The sequence below is a fragment of the Lates calcarifer genome, linkage group LG3 (genome assembly GCF_001640805.2).
Source record: "Lates calcarifer isolate ASB-BC8 linkage group LG3, TLL_Latcal_v3, whole genome shotgun sequence".
NCBI classification, from domain to species: Eukaryota; Metazoa; Chordata; class Actinopteri; family Centropomidae; genus Lates; species Lates calcarifer.
Genome location: NC_066835.1, coordinates 18,170,205 through 18,186,832, shown reverse-complemented (window position 1 = coordinate 18,186,832; position 16,628 = coordinate 18,170,205). Strand labels below are relative to the sequence as shown.

Below are 16,628 nucleotides of genomic sequence, written 5' to 3'. Positions count from 1 at the left end.
ATCTCGTATCTACCTCATCAGGGCTGGAGGCCTGGTAGGTGCGGTTATCGTCACTGAAGTCCTGGTCGGCCTCGGCGGACTCAGTCTCTCCGTTGACTCCGGTGTGGGACTCGTAGACGGGCGTGACGTTGTGGCACAAGGCGATGGCCTTCACAGCCTCGTGGATGCGACTGCTGACACTTTTACGAACCTTCGGACCGGACGTCTGGGTCTTCCGTGATGGGGTTGCGCCGCTGGTGCTGCTACTGGAAGGCTGGGAGGTCACCTGAAATAGAAACAGATAATGTGAGCACTGGGTTCTATAAATGCGCTGTGACTTTAAAAACGCTGTGCTGTTGTAGCCCCATATATTTATGACTGATGAATTATCTAGTAACAGTTTAAAATCCTAATTATTTGTGAGAGTTTTGTAGTAAATATAGATAAGCTTTATTGATGATTAACAGCTAACATTTCAATAATCTATCCCTACAAATTTAACTTCACAAACCAAATTTATTCACGTCTCTTAAATCTGAATCTAAAATATATCACAAAACCTCTTCACACATAGAAATTGTGTTTCAAATCATGGCCCCTCTCCAGTTATTTCCCAACTACAGGATCCCTGCACGTGATAGACTGCTAGATGTAATCCCACGGTTGCAGCCCATTCACTCTGACACTCCTTTTCAAGCTAAATGACACAGTGTGGGGAAGTGGTGTATCACTGTCTTTATCGTGTCATATCTGGTTTGAGGGCCTTTTATGTGTTCCGCTGCTTTGACATCGACCATCAATTTAACTGGGTGGTGACTTGCGAGCAGGCAGACGGCCCACTGTGCCAGCTGCGTTTGACAGGGGCGACGCGCTCTACTGAAGCATTTGATTTTTGGCTTATTATTAACCTTCAATCCTGCCAGGCACGGAAGGAAGGGCGACGGGGGAGTACGCTGAGGACACAAGATGACAACCTTCATCAAGAGCGACAGAGTGATCTATGGAGAGATCATTAGGTCATTTTGTCTGACAAATGTAGTGCAGTGTACACATGAGAGGAGCAACTGAATGTTGCTTTATTAGACAGAAAAAGCTGTTGTATATTAAGCTTTTTAAATACTTGGATATATACTACCATGTAAAAAATATGCATGAAGTAGCAGAATTATTACGTGGAGGATGTACAGTATACAGTCTTGCCACGGCCACTTGACGGAACCATTACCATTTTATTTGTTATTAATTCTTCTTCTAATGGTTTTATTTTTATTCTAATGAATCAAATAAAAGATAATACAAGTGCTAAAAAGATCAGTCAATTAAATTGATTGTCAACGATTCATAATCAATTCCTTCTTTAGGTAATTAATTAAGGAAAAGTGCAAGACATTTGCCATTTCTGGTCTCTTAAATGTGAGAATTTGCTGATTTCTCTGTTTTATATCAATGTAAGTGGAATATTTTTTAGTTTTGTGCTGTTGTTTGGATTAAACAACAAATTTGAAGACTATAACATTAATTGACAATAAGATTAATTGACAATAAGATTAATTGACTGATCATAAAAATGACAGACTCACTTAATCAATAATGGCAATAATCTAGCTCACAAGTGTGCAAATGTTAAGATTTAAATAAAACCTTTATGTGTGCTCCAATAACCAACTAAATCTAATTTGTAATCTTTCATTTCACTTTGACAGCACAGCATGAAAACACTATAGTATAGCACATATCAGCTGGACAGAGACATCGTTGCTCTGCCCTGCTTCGGCTGTGCAGCGCTAAAAAGACTAGTCATTTTTCATTAGCTGAGATTACTCATAAGGGTGTGGGGCAGATGGTTTCAGTGTCGACCAGCTGTTTCAGAGCTGGCTGAAAGCGAACAATATCATTCTGTCAAGACTGGAGCCAGATCTGAGCCACCCAGTGAGGAAAACACTTACTTACAGTACAGGGAGTCGCTCAGGGACACCGCATGATGAATGAACAATATGGGTTTTCTTTCCTGGAAAACTTGTCCTTAGCTAAATATAAAAATTGATTAAACTGATCCACAGGGAGAGGTGGGAATAGGCAGGAAAAACATGACATATTTGTATCTAAATAGATCCACAAATGTCCATACTTAAAATGACAAGTTTGCTTTACTTTGCCTAATTCTGTCCATTGTTACATAATAGTTCATCTACATTTTATATCATACAACTCACTGGTTTGTGGTCTTGTTTATCCACATGGTCTTGTTTGAGGGTCTTAACTGAAAACCCTCGATCTGTCAGTGTAGGGCAATTCAAACTGAAGGGGTTTCATAGGTTTTAAAGACTTCAATCATCTGAGTACCAGGTGACAAACCTCACCTTCCTCAGTCATATTTTATATTGGATAACAGGACAACTCACCTGTGCATATGACTGGAATATGTGGCTCTGTATCTCATCCATGGTGTCAGTGCCATAGGAAACTGTTCCCAGGTGCAGCCGCTTGAAGATCATTTCATTCTGTGTCAGGGTTCCTGCAACAAATCAACAAATCATAAAGGAAATACATCACTTCATTTTTTTAAAGAACTGTGACCATGATACATAGTAGGTGGGATATTTTACAGCTGGAAAAAACAACTTATAACTCAGAGTTAATTTGGCATTTTTGTACTGCAATTTCTTATTATTGTACCGTATTCTTATACACCAATACGATATATCTGCAATATCAGCAGATGTGTGGGTATGGCTAATTTGTTAACCAGGCTGAGAAAAGACTGGTAAAATTCTGAGAGAATAACATTTCAGTTTTTTAACTCAGCCCCTCATTTCAGTGCAGTCTTTTTGTTTTATCTCTAATGCTTTCTCATTAAAGAGAAACTACATAAAACATTAAGTAAAACAATAACCGCTCAGAGGTTTAAGAAAAAGAAATCTTGTCTTAATCATACTGCTTCCACTTCATAGCAAAGAATAAAGGATATTCATTTATCTCTGACAGCACACAGACACATACACACTCACAGAAAGCGCAGCATTTGTCCTCAGAGGACTGCCTACAATGCATCATGGGACCTGCAGGATGCTGTGACTGCCTTCTCATTGACCTAATCTCATTACCAATATGGACTGCATGTCCTCTCTAACTAACAGACAAGACACAACATTGCATACAAAAAGACTGAGTGAATGTTCAGACGCTAAAAGAAAAAAAAAAAACTTTGAAAACGGGGCAATGGCTTTGTTTAATGGATGCCGGTTGCCAGGATGTGTGCTGATAGAGTGTAAAGCTGATTAGAGGGCATCTAACTTCCAAAAAACATTAGAGCCACAGGGTTAACCAATTCTAATGGATTGATTGTTTGTTCTTCTTTCCATGTGCTTTAACTATCAACCTGGATAAATTGGCTCTAAAGCTAATCTATTCCTACCTAGATCAGCGTGGTAAGACAAAGAAGCATGTTAGGACGACCTCAGGAGTTTATCACTCTGACACACTGTCTAGCATTAGTAAAGAGCAGCTATTTGTTATTAGAGAATCAGGCCATGATAGTGAAATGAGTCGTTGAAAGGGGATTGTAAATAACACGTAGAAATTCTTAAGATTTTTGGAAACTTTAGTCCTTGGCTCTGCTCTTTCCTTTACTACATCAGAAATTAAAACTTATCATCAACTGCATTAAAGTGGCTTCATTTAAATGTAATATAGTGAATAATGTGGCTACGTATAAAACTGAACAACTGTATTCTCCAGTGCTGTGCCACTGACTCACCATCTAGTCAGCAAGTTGTGATGATTTGTTGTGCATTTTATTTGGTTTATTACATTATTTAGTTTTATCATGTGCTTCTTTTTTAATACATTATGTCAGTGGAACATCAGGTTCCACTTCTTCTAATGTTGTAGCTCTGCTTGCTAACACAGCTGTGATCAAGGACTGAATGAGTGCCACACAAAAGGGTAGTGTCTGATGGAGCAGAAGGGCTTCCAAAAGAATTACTATTTAACATAAAACCTTCAGTATACACATTCTCAGGATGCCACTGTCATTGTGCCATCAAGTGGAACATACACAGCCTATATTTGTTACAGCAACAGCACTTCCTGTTCCAGAAGCCAGGGATCATGGGTAATGTACATTGTTCTGCTGTGTTTCAGTTCAGTGAGTGGGACTACGCAGTCAGAGCTCCAGTCAAGCGATTGATAATCGGACTTGGAGCCCAACAAAATTAATAACCACTCAAGGCTGCAGAGGCTGCTGTTGCTCAGTAAAGTTATGTTTTGTTGCTGTAAGTACCAACAATCTTGTATAAATGTAACCCTTCTTCACTCTTACCTGTCTTGTCTGTCAGCAGATAGACCAGCCGGCCCAGTTCTTCAGGGATGGTGCTGGTTCTCACAACAGTGCCGGGGATGTTTTCATCTTTCATGATCATCCAGCCGTACGCCGACTTCCCCATGTCCAGATTGACACGCAAGCTATACATAGAAGGGAAAAGAAAAGCTGTAATCCTTAACAGCAAACATGATGATGCATAAAAAAAAAAAAAAAAAAAAAAAAAACATGATCAAAAAAAAAAAAAAAAAAAAAAAGGTGCTTTTTCGTTGTGGTCACAAAACAACAGCTCCATTTGAAGGAGTGAGGAGAATCCCAGAGCACAGTGAAGTACCTGATGGGGATGATGTAAGAGAAAAGGACGACAAATCTGAAAAGGTTGCGGAACCAAGGACCCACAAACCCCTGCAGCGCTACCATGACGATAGACAGAACCACCTGGGCCAGGAACAGAGCCTTAGTGAGGCGGTTCAGCTCCAAGTCCAGCAGGCCGACCTTTGGGGGACAAGATGTCAGAGGTCATAACAGGCGGATACAGCAAAGCGGGTTAGGGCTGTGATTTGTGAATTGTAAAAATAATTTGGGTAAAATCTAAGAGGGCATATATTACTTTAATGCGTTCAGTAGCTCAAGGACAGCTGTGTTTCCACTGAAAAGCACTTAGACAATTCATAAGATTATGATATTAAGTCCAGACTGGGGATTAAAAATAAACATCTTCTTCCTTTTTTGACAACTTATCTTAGAGAAGTCTCTTTGTAACTTTCCCATCTGCTCCTAAAACCTTACAATATGCTTCACAGGGAGAAAAACAAAGCCAATGAAAGACATTCTTAGCTGCAAGCTTTTATCATGCAAACTGTGTGTGTGCGGCATAAATAAGTTTATTGGTGGCACTATTTTGTGGTAAACTAAAAACATGTCATGCTGAAGTATTGTCCTTGAATGCAACAGAAAGTCAAAAGGCTTCAAAAATAGAGAAAGTTCCCATATTGAGATGGCTCTCTGGAAAAAAAGAGACAAAAAAAGGGGTCAGAGTTGTCTTATTTTTCGAGTGTATCTCCCAGCCAATGGAGCATGTGGGAAAAAGATGTCAAATAAAGAAGCGCCCTTCCCCTTTCTGGCAGCGCTCACAGCAAAGCCCTGTACACAGAGGGCTTTCATCTGACGCACCACGCTTACAAAAACAGCAGAACATAACATCTCTCCTCCCTCAAATAAAGGAACTGCTCTGAAAAGGAGGGGAGGGGGCAAGCACATATAAAAAGCAGCAAAATTCCTCCACTGCCTAAACCCCCACCAAGCCCATTCCCCTGAGGACTGGGAGAGCCGGGAGACCAGTGTGACTGATTTATCAGTTGCTGTTAAAACTCCCAGTAGCAGAGTGTGGAGAAGGGAAGGGTAAGGGGAATGAGAGGGTGGTGTCTCCCCACCCCAGTGCCTCACTACATGGTTCATGGTTGAGCTATTGAGAAAAATAGGGGGTTTGGGTGGATTAAAATGAAGAAAAATTAAGACAGAGAGCACAGTGCATGCCTGAAAAGCAAAGGATCCCCTTCTGCTTGAACAATGGCTAGTCTAAATTTTCCAGGCCTTGCCGGGGATCAGATGAAGTCATTATTCATTCAGTCAAGGGGGGAAAAAGGGACTCAATTACCTCAACCTAAAGATGCTATCAATGAATAAAAGTGCATATTTTACTCCATTCATCTCCTAGCCATTAAAAGTGAAAGGAATGATTCAATCTGCTTGTGTGGCTTGTATTTTAGCATGTGTGTGTGAAATCTGATGAAGAATTGCAGCTCGGGGACATGAATATTCATGAGTTAAACCCAGAGAATATCAGGACTTCAGTCAGTGAGTACTGCTTGTGACACTGGCAAATCGAGGAAGTCAAGAAAATAACCTGAAATTGATTTTTGAGAGCTTAGTAAACAACTTTAAGTTTCCCTTTTTTTTCTCAGAGTAAGAGAGTTTGAGAGATGTGTGAAGAGAGTGCAGTACTGGGACTTAGATACGTACTTCAAACAAACAATCTTTATTGAAGAGCAGCCTCTTGTCAAATGACATTGTTCTGTCTCTTTGCTCAGACAGAGGTCTGTCTAACAATACTGAGACAAAGAGTGAGTCTGTGTCTCACGTCCTGTCAGATTGATCAAGTGCAGACATTGTCCTGCCTGGTGTCACAACAGATTATATGAGGCCAAAACGTTCTTGCGACTTTAGCCGCACTGTATCGACTTTCTCCTGCAATCTCCAGTCTCCATATTGGCACTTCTGACATCATCTCCTTGAAATATTGAATTCCTCTCAGCTGGAGAGCTTACACAAAACACAGGGCCCCTGCCGTTCGACCGGCCACATCAGCGTTCTTAATAAAAGACACTGGTGTCAAAACTGTGCTGCAGCAAGAAGGGGCTGTGTTGTGCCACAGAGAGCTTTAGAGATGCAGACAGCTGTAGGTGATAACTTTGTGTGTAAAAGTCACTGCATGGCAGATACACAGCAGCCAAAACGCAGGCTTTGAGATCCTGTTGATACCCGCCTCTATCAGTTGACCTGTGTCTATCTAGCTCAACCATCTTCCCAGGTAAAAATCTTCAAATTTTCATCAATTTACTCAACCTGGGGACGAAACACTCGCTGGGGATTCTGCAGGATTAACTCTCTGCTGAAAATGTCATTTAAATCCACGGTTAGTTAATTTCCTTTTTGGTTAATTAGCAACTGGCACTGACCTTTAGCATTGACAGGTCCAACTTTATCTAGAAAGTCAAGGTTAAAAAACCACCTTGCCATAGTGATTGATTAGTGATTAGAAGCAGGGGGAGAAAAGATGGCATGAGGGGGAGCTTGGAACAGATGTTACGTGTGTGTGCATTTAACCCTCTGAAGCTTTTACAAAACACTTATGCTTATGCTGGCATCACCTCACGGACCTTAAGTAATTCTGAGTTTGTTAATGCTTCAGGCAACATGTGAAAAATATCTTGGTTTCTTAGGTTGGTCCAGGATGGAAAACCAAGAATCCCCATGCCCACCCCCCGAATATCCAGGTAAATCTAAAAAAACATTTTTAAAAAATGAATCATTAACTGTTTTGGTAATAGATCACATGTCTTTTTTTTAGTTCCAGCTTCTAAACTGCGTCTGTTTGCTGCTTTTCTTTGTTTGTTTTTTTGACAGACGACAGAATATTGTTGGGTATTGGCCTGTTGGAGAAAACAAGACATTTTATGCACCAAACTATTAACTAATTGAGAAGTGAATCAGCAGATTACTCACTAATAAAAATCACTGTATATCATCATGACATCCTCCTAATCCCATCATTTATTTAAAGAATATGTGACCAAAGCCTCTCAAATAAATCACAGAACTTGCTGACTTTCCTGCAGAAACACAAAAAGTATTCACCTTGTTCTTGGCATAGGACGTGTTCAGTACACTTCTGGTCTCTTTGCCTGTGTAGATCACCACCCCTATCACCTGTGCCTGCCAAGGAGAGAGGCAAAGAAAGTAATGCTGCTCATTAACTGAACCTCACCCCCACCATCTCTCTCACACACACACATACACACAAACATACATGCACACACTCATCTTGGTCAAGTAAGATGAACTGCATGAGAGGAAACACAATAAGGCTGAGCTGAGGCAGTTTTGTCTCATTGCCACTCAAGCCAACAGACAGGAGTTTAATACGTTTAGGGCCTTCAGCCACCCTATGGAACCTCATAAAACCTGATCAATATGCTTCCATCTTTATTTGCCAATTCATTACGGTGGCCTTATTACAAAGGATTAATGAGTCATTAATATTAAATGAGCTTAATGGGAGAGCAAAGGCACTAATAAACCTAAAAACTGCCCATGAAATCCCCAAACTATAAAAATGGCAAGAAAGTTAAAAATGGGCAGAAAACAAAAACCAGGAAAGTGAAGTGTAGACGGAGAAAGAGAAAAGCAACCAGTGGTCACAGGACCTGAGGAGGAAGGTGATGAATTGCCCTCGTTGACTCCTAACTTCAGAAATATTGAGCAATGTGACAAATGGTGTGTGGCTCAGCATGCAGCGGGGCTTCAATTTGAATATGCGAGCAACTAATTCTCTGGTCACAGCTGGACTGGGGCCCATTAGAGAGTGAATACACGGTGATCCGGGCCAGTTCAAGTGCCCAGAACGCCTCTGTGGAGGCGGTGAAGTGTCTGTCAAGGAGAGGCTTCTGAGGGACAATGACATTCCCAAGCAGAGATGATGTAAGGGGTCTAAGTCAGGCTTTTTTGTGTGAGAGACAGCGTGTGTGTGTGTGTGTATATGTGTGTGTGTGTGTTTGTTCTTCTGGTCAAGGTCAGGCCAGAGGGGAGAGTGACACCACAAATCAATGCTGCGGCCATCAGTGGGAGCGTCACAAACACTCTCAACTGACACAACCGTTTCTGTGGGGAATCGCTCAGTCGAAGCGAGGGAGGATTACCTCAACTGTGGGTTTTCTCTGAGTTCTACAAACAAGCACGCAGCAGTATCAAATCAAAGGCCTTCAAGGTTTGACGCCATGGATCCTTTGTGCAACACAACTTGACTACAAGACCAAGAAGAATGTCTTAAATCATAACGTACAATGATCAGCAGAGCGTTGTTTTACATTTATCTGAATAGACATTTGTCTCTTCTGATCCATGTTTACTCTGCTGTGTGCCACTACAAGTAGGTGGATGGGGGCAACATTAAACAAGGGCCTCTTTCTGGACTTGAACCAGCGTCACCAAGGTTACATACACTCCTGGCAACCCCACTGCTTTTTAATATTCTTTACTTTTTTAGGTGGAGCAGTGGGATGTAACAGTGAGTACCAGACTGACATGAATGGTCTGCATACAATTGAAGAAGCAAACATAAACACAATCAGTCATTCTCCAGTGTCTGCTCATTGTGGCTGCCACATCTGCATCATCTGGAAAAACCCTCTGACTTGTTTCAAGATAAAAATGGACCAGAAATTTATTTTTTTAAATTCACTTACCAGATGCAACAACTGTGCTCGCCCAAAGAGTGTTCTCAATACTCAGACTCTCGTGGATCTGTGGGTCTGCGTCTTCCTGTAGCAGGAAAAAAAAAAAGTTTATCTGTTGGTTTGACTTTTGAAAATGTGACAGCAGCACTATCAGTGTGTCTCTGAAACTCTCAAACACTAGAGCCAATGAATACTGCCAAGTGGCACAGGAGAGACTATCTGCTTGGAGGGAATACCTCAACTTCATGAATTTATTTCTGCAATTAGCCAACTTCTAATTAGTATTGTTCAGTGTAGCCCTGGAGCAGATAAGAAAAACAAAACCAGGATCAGAAATTTGTAGCTGAAACCAATTTTGGTCAGTTTTTGACTGAATTAAATTCTTAAGTCTCTTTCATTAATTATCAGAAAAGACAGACGGTAACGTCTCAATTGATAATATGGAAGTGATGGGGCAATGTTTTCAGGTGTGTATCAGCTGTGTATATTTTAGCTGGAAAGAACAGAGGGAACTGAGCTCAGATGAGACACTACACAGCCTGACCAGAATGGCCAGGCTCTGCTGTGCCATTAATTTTCACAAGCACCTGACACAGTTGTGCAGACTGTAGCGATACAGTAGTCCCTTTATCAATACTTTGACTAGATTTGGCATGGCGATAGAGCCTCCTTTTAAAAACAGTATAGAGTGCACGTAGATGAGATTTCAGTGATAAATAAGCCCCTGGAGAGCCTCCTGTTTCACCCTCCTCCCTTTTTACCCCTCTCGCTTAAATAAAGACGAATGCTGAAAATGGCAGGAGTCAGGAGTGCAGAGTCAAGGCTCCAGTTTCGGCTCAAATAGCTTTCCTGATATGATAATTATGATACCTAAGCACCCACATCCTGTCAGTCCACTCAAACATGGGAAGAGGTGCATGAAAAATAAATGGCACTTTGCAGAATGCTTGACCGCTCTGACATTGGCATCATACTACGGTGTTCATAACTGCAGAGGGTCTCAATAAAGACCACAGAAACAAAGCCACAATATCCGCCTTGAGAAAAAAAAAAAACAGGAAAAAAGAAACCCTCATAAATAGGTAAGTTCATTTGCTGCAGATCTGTGGGAACCCATTTTTTTTCCCATCCTGCTCAGACTAAAAGCACACGCTATGCAAAGGAAGGCCGCGGAGGATGAATGAGCGGAGGAAGTGCTCGCTCACTAAGCCTGGTGTGTGGCCAAGAGTGAAGACGGGCCACAAAGCCTCTCTTTGTACTGGAGCTCTCCTCTCTGTGGGGGCTGTGCTAATCTGCTATTAATAAAAAAAAAAGAAGAAGAAAAAAAAATCACTGAGCAACAAGTAAGACGGGATGGATGGAGCTGCGAGAACCTGCCTGTGATGTAAGGGGCATGCCTGCTGGAGATAACAACGGGTCCGGATGGATACACAAGCTCTCATTGTTGCCACTTGTCAACACATTGCAGTGATACACATCTTCTATGTCAATCCACTTTCTATAGAAAAATCTGCATGTGTTTGAGATTTGTTTTACAGGTTATAAATATGTCAACAAGCTACTGTACCCTTGTGAAGTTCCCCTCGAAACTGTGGATATCCAGCTGAGGCTTCTGGGCGTAGACGTAGGCGCTGATGGAGAAGAGGTCCTGAGACAAGGAGACATGACAGAAACAGAGGAGATAAAAGTCTTTAATCCTGACAAACTGTTGTAAAGACTCAAACAAAGTCCCATTTAACTAAACTACCCTTGTTTTACCACACAGGAATTATTTTCTTCTAAGCAGAAAACTTCCATTTTATCTGTAGTCTGCACATTTATGCTCATTCAGCTCAATTAAATTAAATAATCTTAACCCAAGGTCCACTTGCTTTTGAAATATTGTCTCAACAGTGAGACAGTGGAGTCAATTCTTCCAGAAAAAAGCCAGTAAATTGACCTTAAGCTAAGATTTTTTTTGTCAAAAGATAAAAATGTAAGCCACAATTAATTTAATCTGAATTGAAGTGGACACTCATTATCATGAGTAAGACAACAGAAATGAAATAAACATGTTGAGGCAGTTTGGAACATTATCCTCAACCTCTTAGAAGACACACTAATACAAAATGAACCATCAGTCTTCAATCATTTGTTTCTCTCAGTTATCCCAACAAGTAAGTCTGCAGCCTATGACCTGTCAAGCACCCAACACCAGCCCGCCCCCCCAACTGTGGAACAAAATTGATTGTAAACATTAAATTATTCAGGCAGGCAGGCAGGTTGCCTCTGCAGCGACCAGGCAGCCCTCAGTCATGCTCAGATAGTGTTCTCCTGGTGAGAACATGGGCAGAGCGGTTAAAGAGGAGCAGGGAAGATTATTTTACTGAAACCCCAGTGGAGAGTAGTGTTGCTCCGGCGTTTTACAGGCGAAGGCTCAGAGACTCTGAGGCATTCAGAGATAGCAACACGGCTGGTGAACATATACGCCCTGATGAGAGGGACTGGTCTCACATAGATAGATGGATAATAACCCTCAGCAGTGTGGGAACCAAACTGTGGATTTGGAGGATCATTACACCCCTAACTACAGGTGTTGCTTGAGTTTTGACCCCTTTAACTACACTGATATATGCAGTTGAGAGCAGATCCATGAACACAGACACAGAATAAAGTTTAATTGGTGGAACTGATGCAGAAACTCTCAGCAGTTTCTACCAGGGACCTCAGAATTTTGCAGAAATGGTAAAATTGCAGTATATTAGAATCAATTGTTACTCAGTACAAAAAATAGCTATGACCTGGTCCTTTATTATTCACAATCAGTGGATTCTGACTAATAATATGAGGTTATACTTAAAGTTGTTGTTGTGAAAACAATCTTACAAGTGCATCAAACTTATTCATTTTGACTCCTTTTGAGAAACTCTCAAAAACCCCAGCAAACTCTTTTCTGTGGTATAAACTGAGGTAAATTCTGGCTACACCAAAAACAACTCTTGCTATCTTCAGGTTCCTTGAAACCCAAACTAGATACCATGGCTCTTTCATCAAATGACTTGCTGAAACTTTAATTCACTGATCACATTAAGTGGCGACAAAAAAAACCCATCAACTCAACTTAAATCTTAAGTGTTGAGTATCGTCTCCAGTTAAACGGAAGCTGCTGTCAGGTCCAGATTGTTCCTGCTGTCCGTCATCAGTGATTAGGTTTCCATCACAGCACAGACAACTTCATTTAATGAGCAATGCTTTTAGTGATAACACAACACTCATTCGCTTATACACAGTCGGTTTGTCTGTTACCAGAGATTCTCTACATTGTAATGTATCCATACCCCCACTGCTGGTAGTCGCTGTGTGCAGCCAACAGCGACTTTCAGTTTCCAGTCTGTTTCTCCGTCCAGCTGATCTGTTCTGATGAAACACGCACCTGAAAAAAGGACAGAGATGCTATTAAGATTGTTGTGTCTGTGTCTTAATGTTAGCCACTACAAGCTACTGGTCAGATCAGATCAAGTAAGGCTTCAGCAGCCTTACTGAATTAACAGAGTACATTTTATTGCTAATGAATTCACTTGTAAGATGAACACCATGTTATTTCTTCTTTTTTCATACATTCTATTGTCTCGCTTTAAATCAAGGAAAAAATGTTTTTATGCTGGTGTCACTGTTTCACACAGACTACTGATGTTTTTGCATGATTTCATTCATATTTCAATTAAATTCAGCAATAAATATTGGCATTTTTTAAAGGTTTACATAATGTCGAGCTAACAACTGTGAGATTGTTTTAATCTATTTGGTAGGAGTTTGTGTGGATTAATAGGATAAATACAGCATATCAGGCTTAAATACTTACTACTATACTACTATATAATACCTAAAAATGAGAACACATTTAGTTATGTTACCATAATAAACTGGCGTATGCAGTGCATTAATACAGAGCCTGTAGCACAGAGTCTGTGGCTGATGTGGACACCACAAGGTCCGATAAATGTTGAGCAGTCGTGACCTGTATTGATCTGAGGTAATATTACATATGAAACTGATGGATGAGAGCAACTATTTGACAGAGAGGGTAAAGGGCAGCTATAAACCATCCCTCGGAGGGTTAACTATGATGGAAAACATTAACACAAAGAGGATGATTCATGCTCTCCTGCTGCTGCAATGGCAGTTCAGCTCCTCACATAACACTACTGTAATGTGTGTGAGTGAGTGAGTAAGTGAAAGACAAAGTATATGACTCTATATGTGTGTGAGACAGTGTTTATGTATGTTTGTGAGTGTGTTAGAGGCATAAAGACATCAACAAACTCCCCGCCAAGCATATTGACACATCAAAGATTGATGGAAATGATGTCCTCAGAACATTTCCTCTGAATGCCCCCCAGGAAAGAGCCAGGATCTGACGCAGCTCATTGATTAATTGGAATTTGCATCATCAGTCACTTGAACAATGTGACATAAATCATACGAATCACAGGCAGCCTCGATCAGATGATGTCAGGACAGGAAGTGCGGGGAAAAGTCACATTTCTCACCCAAATGATCTTGACAGAGTTTGTTTAAGTGGCACAGGGCAAACAAAGTTCAACTGTACAGCTGTCTGTCTGTTTAAAAGACAGTCCAGTTATTCTTAGACCATCATTAACTCTACTGGAATCATTTACAAATGTTTAGTAAGATATTGTTCACCCCTTTACATCTTTTCTGCACTGTCCTGCATCACACTGAATCACACCAACACTTCATCTGCTCACCATTTTTCTCTGATGTTCTCAGGAATATCATGTCTGCAGGAATCCTCTGGTTCTACAAAAAGGAAAGAAAAAACAAAAAGAGTGCAAATGGCAGTGTGTTATTGAGCACTGTGGCAAAAGCCCATTGAATCTTCCTGAATAATTAAACAAGGTCAATACCTTGACCAGAGGGTGAAGGAGAATTAGTTTTTTAAAGTCTGTCTAACGCAGTAATGGAAATTTAACTTGTCCACTTTCCAGCAGCAGCTTGATTTCATGTCGGCTGAGCTGAAACCCAAGACCACAAGCTGAACAGGTTAAGTGGGGGAGTTTTATAGTGTCAAAAGTGCATTATCCGTTTCACAGTCACAGCTACAGCATAACTGTAATTAACACATGTGGACTGTCATTTAAAATACAGTCTGTCTACTTTAAAACAGTTTGTCAACTATGGAAAAAAGATGCTAAATGTATACAAAAAATCATACAATTACATGAAGACTAGAGCAAAATTAAGCTGAAAACCTCTACAAAAATAATTAGTGGAAGAGGCGAATACTCTATATGAGCTCAACGTCAAGGAGCCAGTGAAGTATTGCAGTAGTAACTCTTAAGTGACAAGATTCTGCATTGCATCCATTCACTTTTTTGTGCTGAGTAACTCACATTAGAATGAGAGGGAGTGCAGTCACAGCACACTTTAATACCAGTAATGCACAGAGAGGTGTTTAAGTTTAAAAATAGAGCCTCATTCAGATTTATCAGAACATGCTGCTTCAGAAATATTTTGTCCTTTAATGGCACTTGGCAAAGATTAAGGCGACTGGAAAATGTAGGTAATAAATTCTAAACTGCCTTTTTAATAAACTGATACTATTTTTATTAGAAAAATTAACTTGGAGCCACACAAGCAGGTATTCACATACAAATAAATATATAGGGTGGTAACATTTGTTGCAGGAAATGCCTAAAACTGATCCCTGGATTCAAAAGACATCTGCAGAAAGTTTTACCTTCTCGACAATGATCAGGTCTCCAACTTGTATGTCTGAACTCTTCACTTGAATTTTACCTAAAGAAGGAGACAGGTTGGATGAAGAAAAATTTGAAAGTCAACATCAATCATAAAGAAAATTCTTCTTCTTAAAATTAGACTATTTATTTTTGAGATATGCTGTGAATTTTTAAACAGCGATGAAATGAAATGAAGGTATTGATTTTCTGGCCTTAGTAAATCACGCTGACTCTTGAAACCACAGCCCATTTTTTTTGCTATTGCTCTTCTTTTACTCTCACCTTCTAACAGATTGATTACCTCCAGCATGATAATGTAATACCCTTGTGTTTTCATCTCTGGTCTGAGGCACAGACAAAAACAATGGCACAGAGGGTCACTCTCAATTATATTGCCTCAATATCCCGCTACAACTCTCCTTCTTCTTCTACTGTGCTAACAAGCACACATGAGCTGTGAAAGCTACATCCTCAGCCATGGTCACAAATATCACACAGGGGGATATTACCACACATTCAACACAGGGACAGATCTTAGATCATACAGTCTTGAGAGATTACGAGTGTAGATCCAGTGAAGTGCTGTCTCTAAATTGCATGGGGAGCGGCTTGGCTATGCACTGGAATATCCGTTATCATAATGTCAGCAAACAGTCACTGGCACCAGGTGGAGGAGTGGATAGATGTCTCTCAGCCCCCTCACTAACCTCTCACTGTGAGCTTGCTGTAGAGTTGGGAGTTCATCTCTTTGTCCCGCTGGTAGCGTCGCACTTCATCCACAGCCTCTCGCACCATTGTAACGGCTAACACAAAAGCCTGAGAGACAATAGAGTATTTTAAAGACACATCTATCAAACCATGTTCATTTAGAACACTTCATTTATAATAAAATCTATTAACATAACAGTATAGTTTTTGTATTAAAGTATTAACAAACATAAGAGAGGTGGGTAGTCTTACTAAAAACATTTTGAAAAAAATACTGAGAAAAAATACTGAGCTTAATCTCTGGTTTAGCAGCTCAACTTGTTTGTCTTGACCTCCTCCTAAGAAAAGAGTGGACAGCTTAAAACTGTTCAAAAATTTAATGAGTCCAAAGGCTCATTAGGTTAATATGTAGGTGATTTATTGATGTTAAGGCTGCAACTAACAATAATTTTCATTATCAAGTAAACCCTGGATTATTTTCTCAATTCACTGATTAATTGTTTAGGCCATGAAGAGTCAAAACACTGCAAACAAAATGTTCATCACAATTTCTCTGAGCACAAAGTGTTGTCTTCAAATGACTTGTTTTGCCTGACCAACAGTTCAAAACCCAAAGATGCTCAATCTGCAAAGATATAAAACAGAGAAAAGTGAGTGTGAACTGTATATCAGAACTGGCATATTTCTGTATGCCAGTGTTTGGTCTGATAATGCAGGCACATCCAGCGACAGCTTCGATGGCTCCAGCACGCAGTAGAGATAATGTGAAGATTTTTTTCCCCCGCAACCATACAACTGGTCGCAGAGTTGGTACAATCTCAGTCAACCGATATTTTCTTAGGTTGACTACTGCCCTACGCAAGT

The 16,628-nt window shown here is 40.4% G+C and overlaps 1 protein-coding gene across 1 annotated transcript in view; it reads right to left on the bottom strand.

The window, feature by feature from the left end:
- atp9b (ATPase phospholipid transporting 9B) overlaps positions 1-16,628 on the bottom strand; it is a 38,988-nt gene that overhangs the window by 13,211 nt on the left and 9,149 nt on the right. Inside the window, 12 exon segments of the mRNA XM_051068338.1 lie at positions 14-265; positions 2,382-2,494; positions 4,301-4,443; positions 4,635-4,795; positions 7,718-7,789; positions 7,838-7,842; positions 9,325-9,400; positions 10,883-10,963; positions 12,633-12,727; positions 14,064-14,115; positions 15,056-15,114; positions 15,764-15,872. Of these exon segments, the coding sequence (XP_050924295.1) occupies positions 14-265; positions 2,382-2,494; positions 4,301-4,443; positions 4,635-4,795; positions 7,718-7,789; positions 7,838-7,842; positions 9,325-9,400; positions 10,883-10,963; positions 12,633-12,727; positions 14,064-14,115; positions 15,056-15,114; positions 15,764-15,872 (1,218 nt within the window).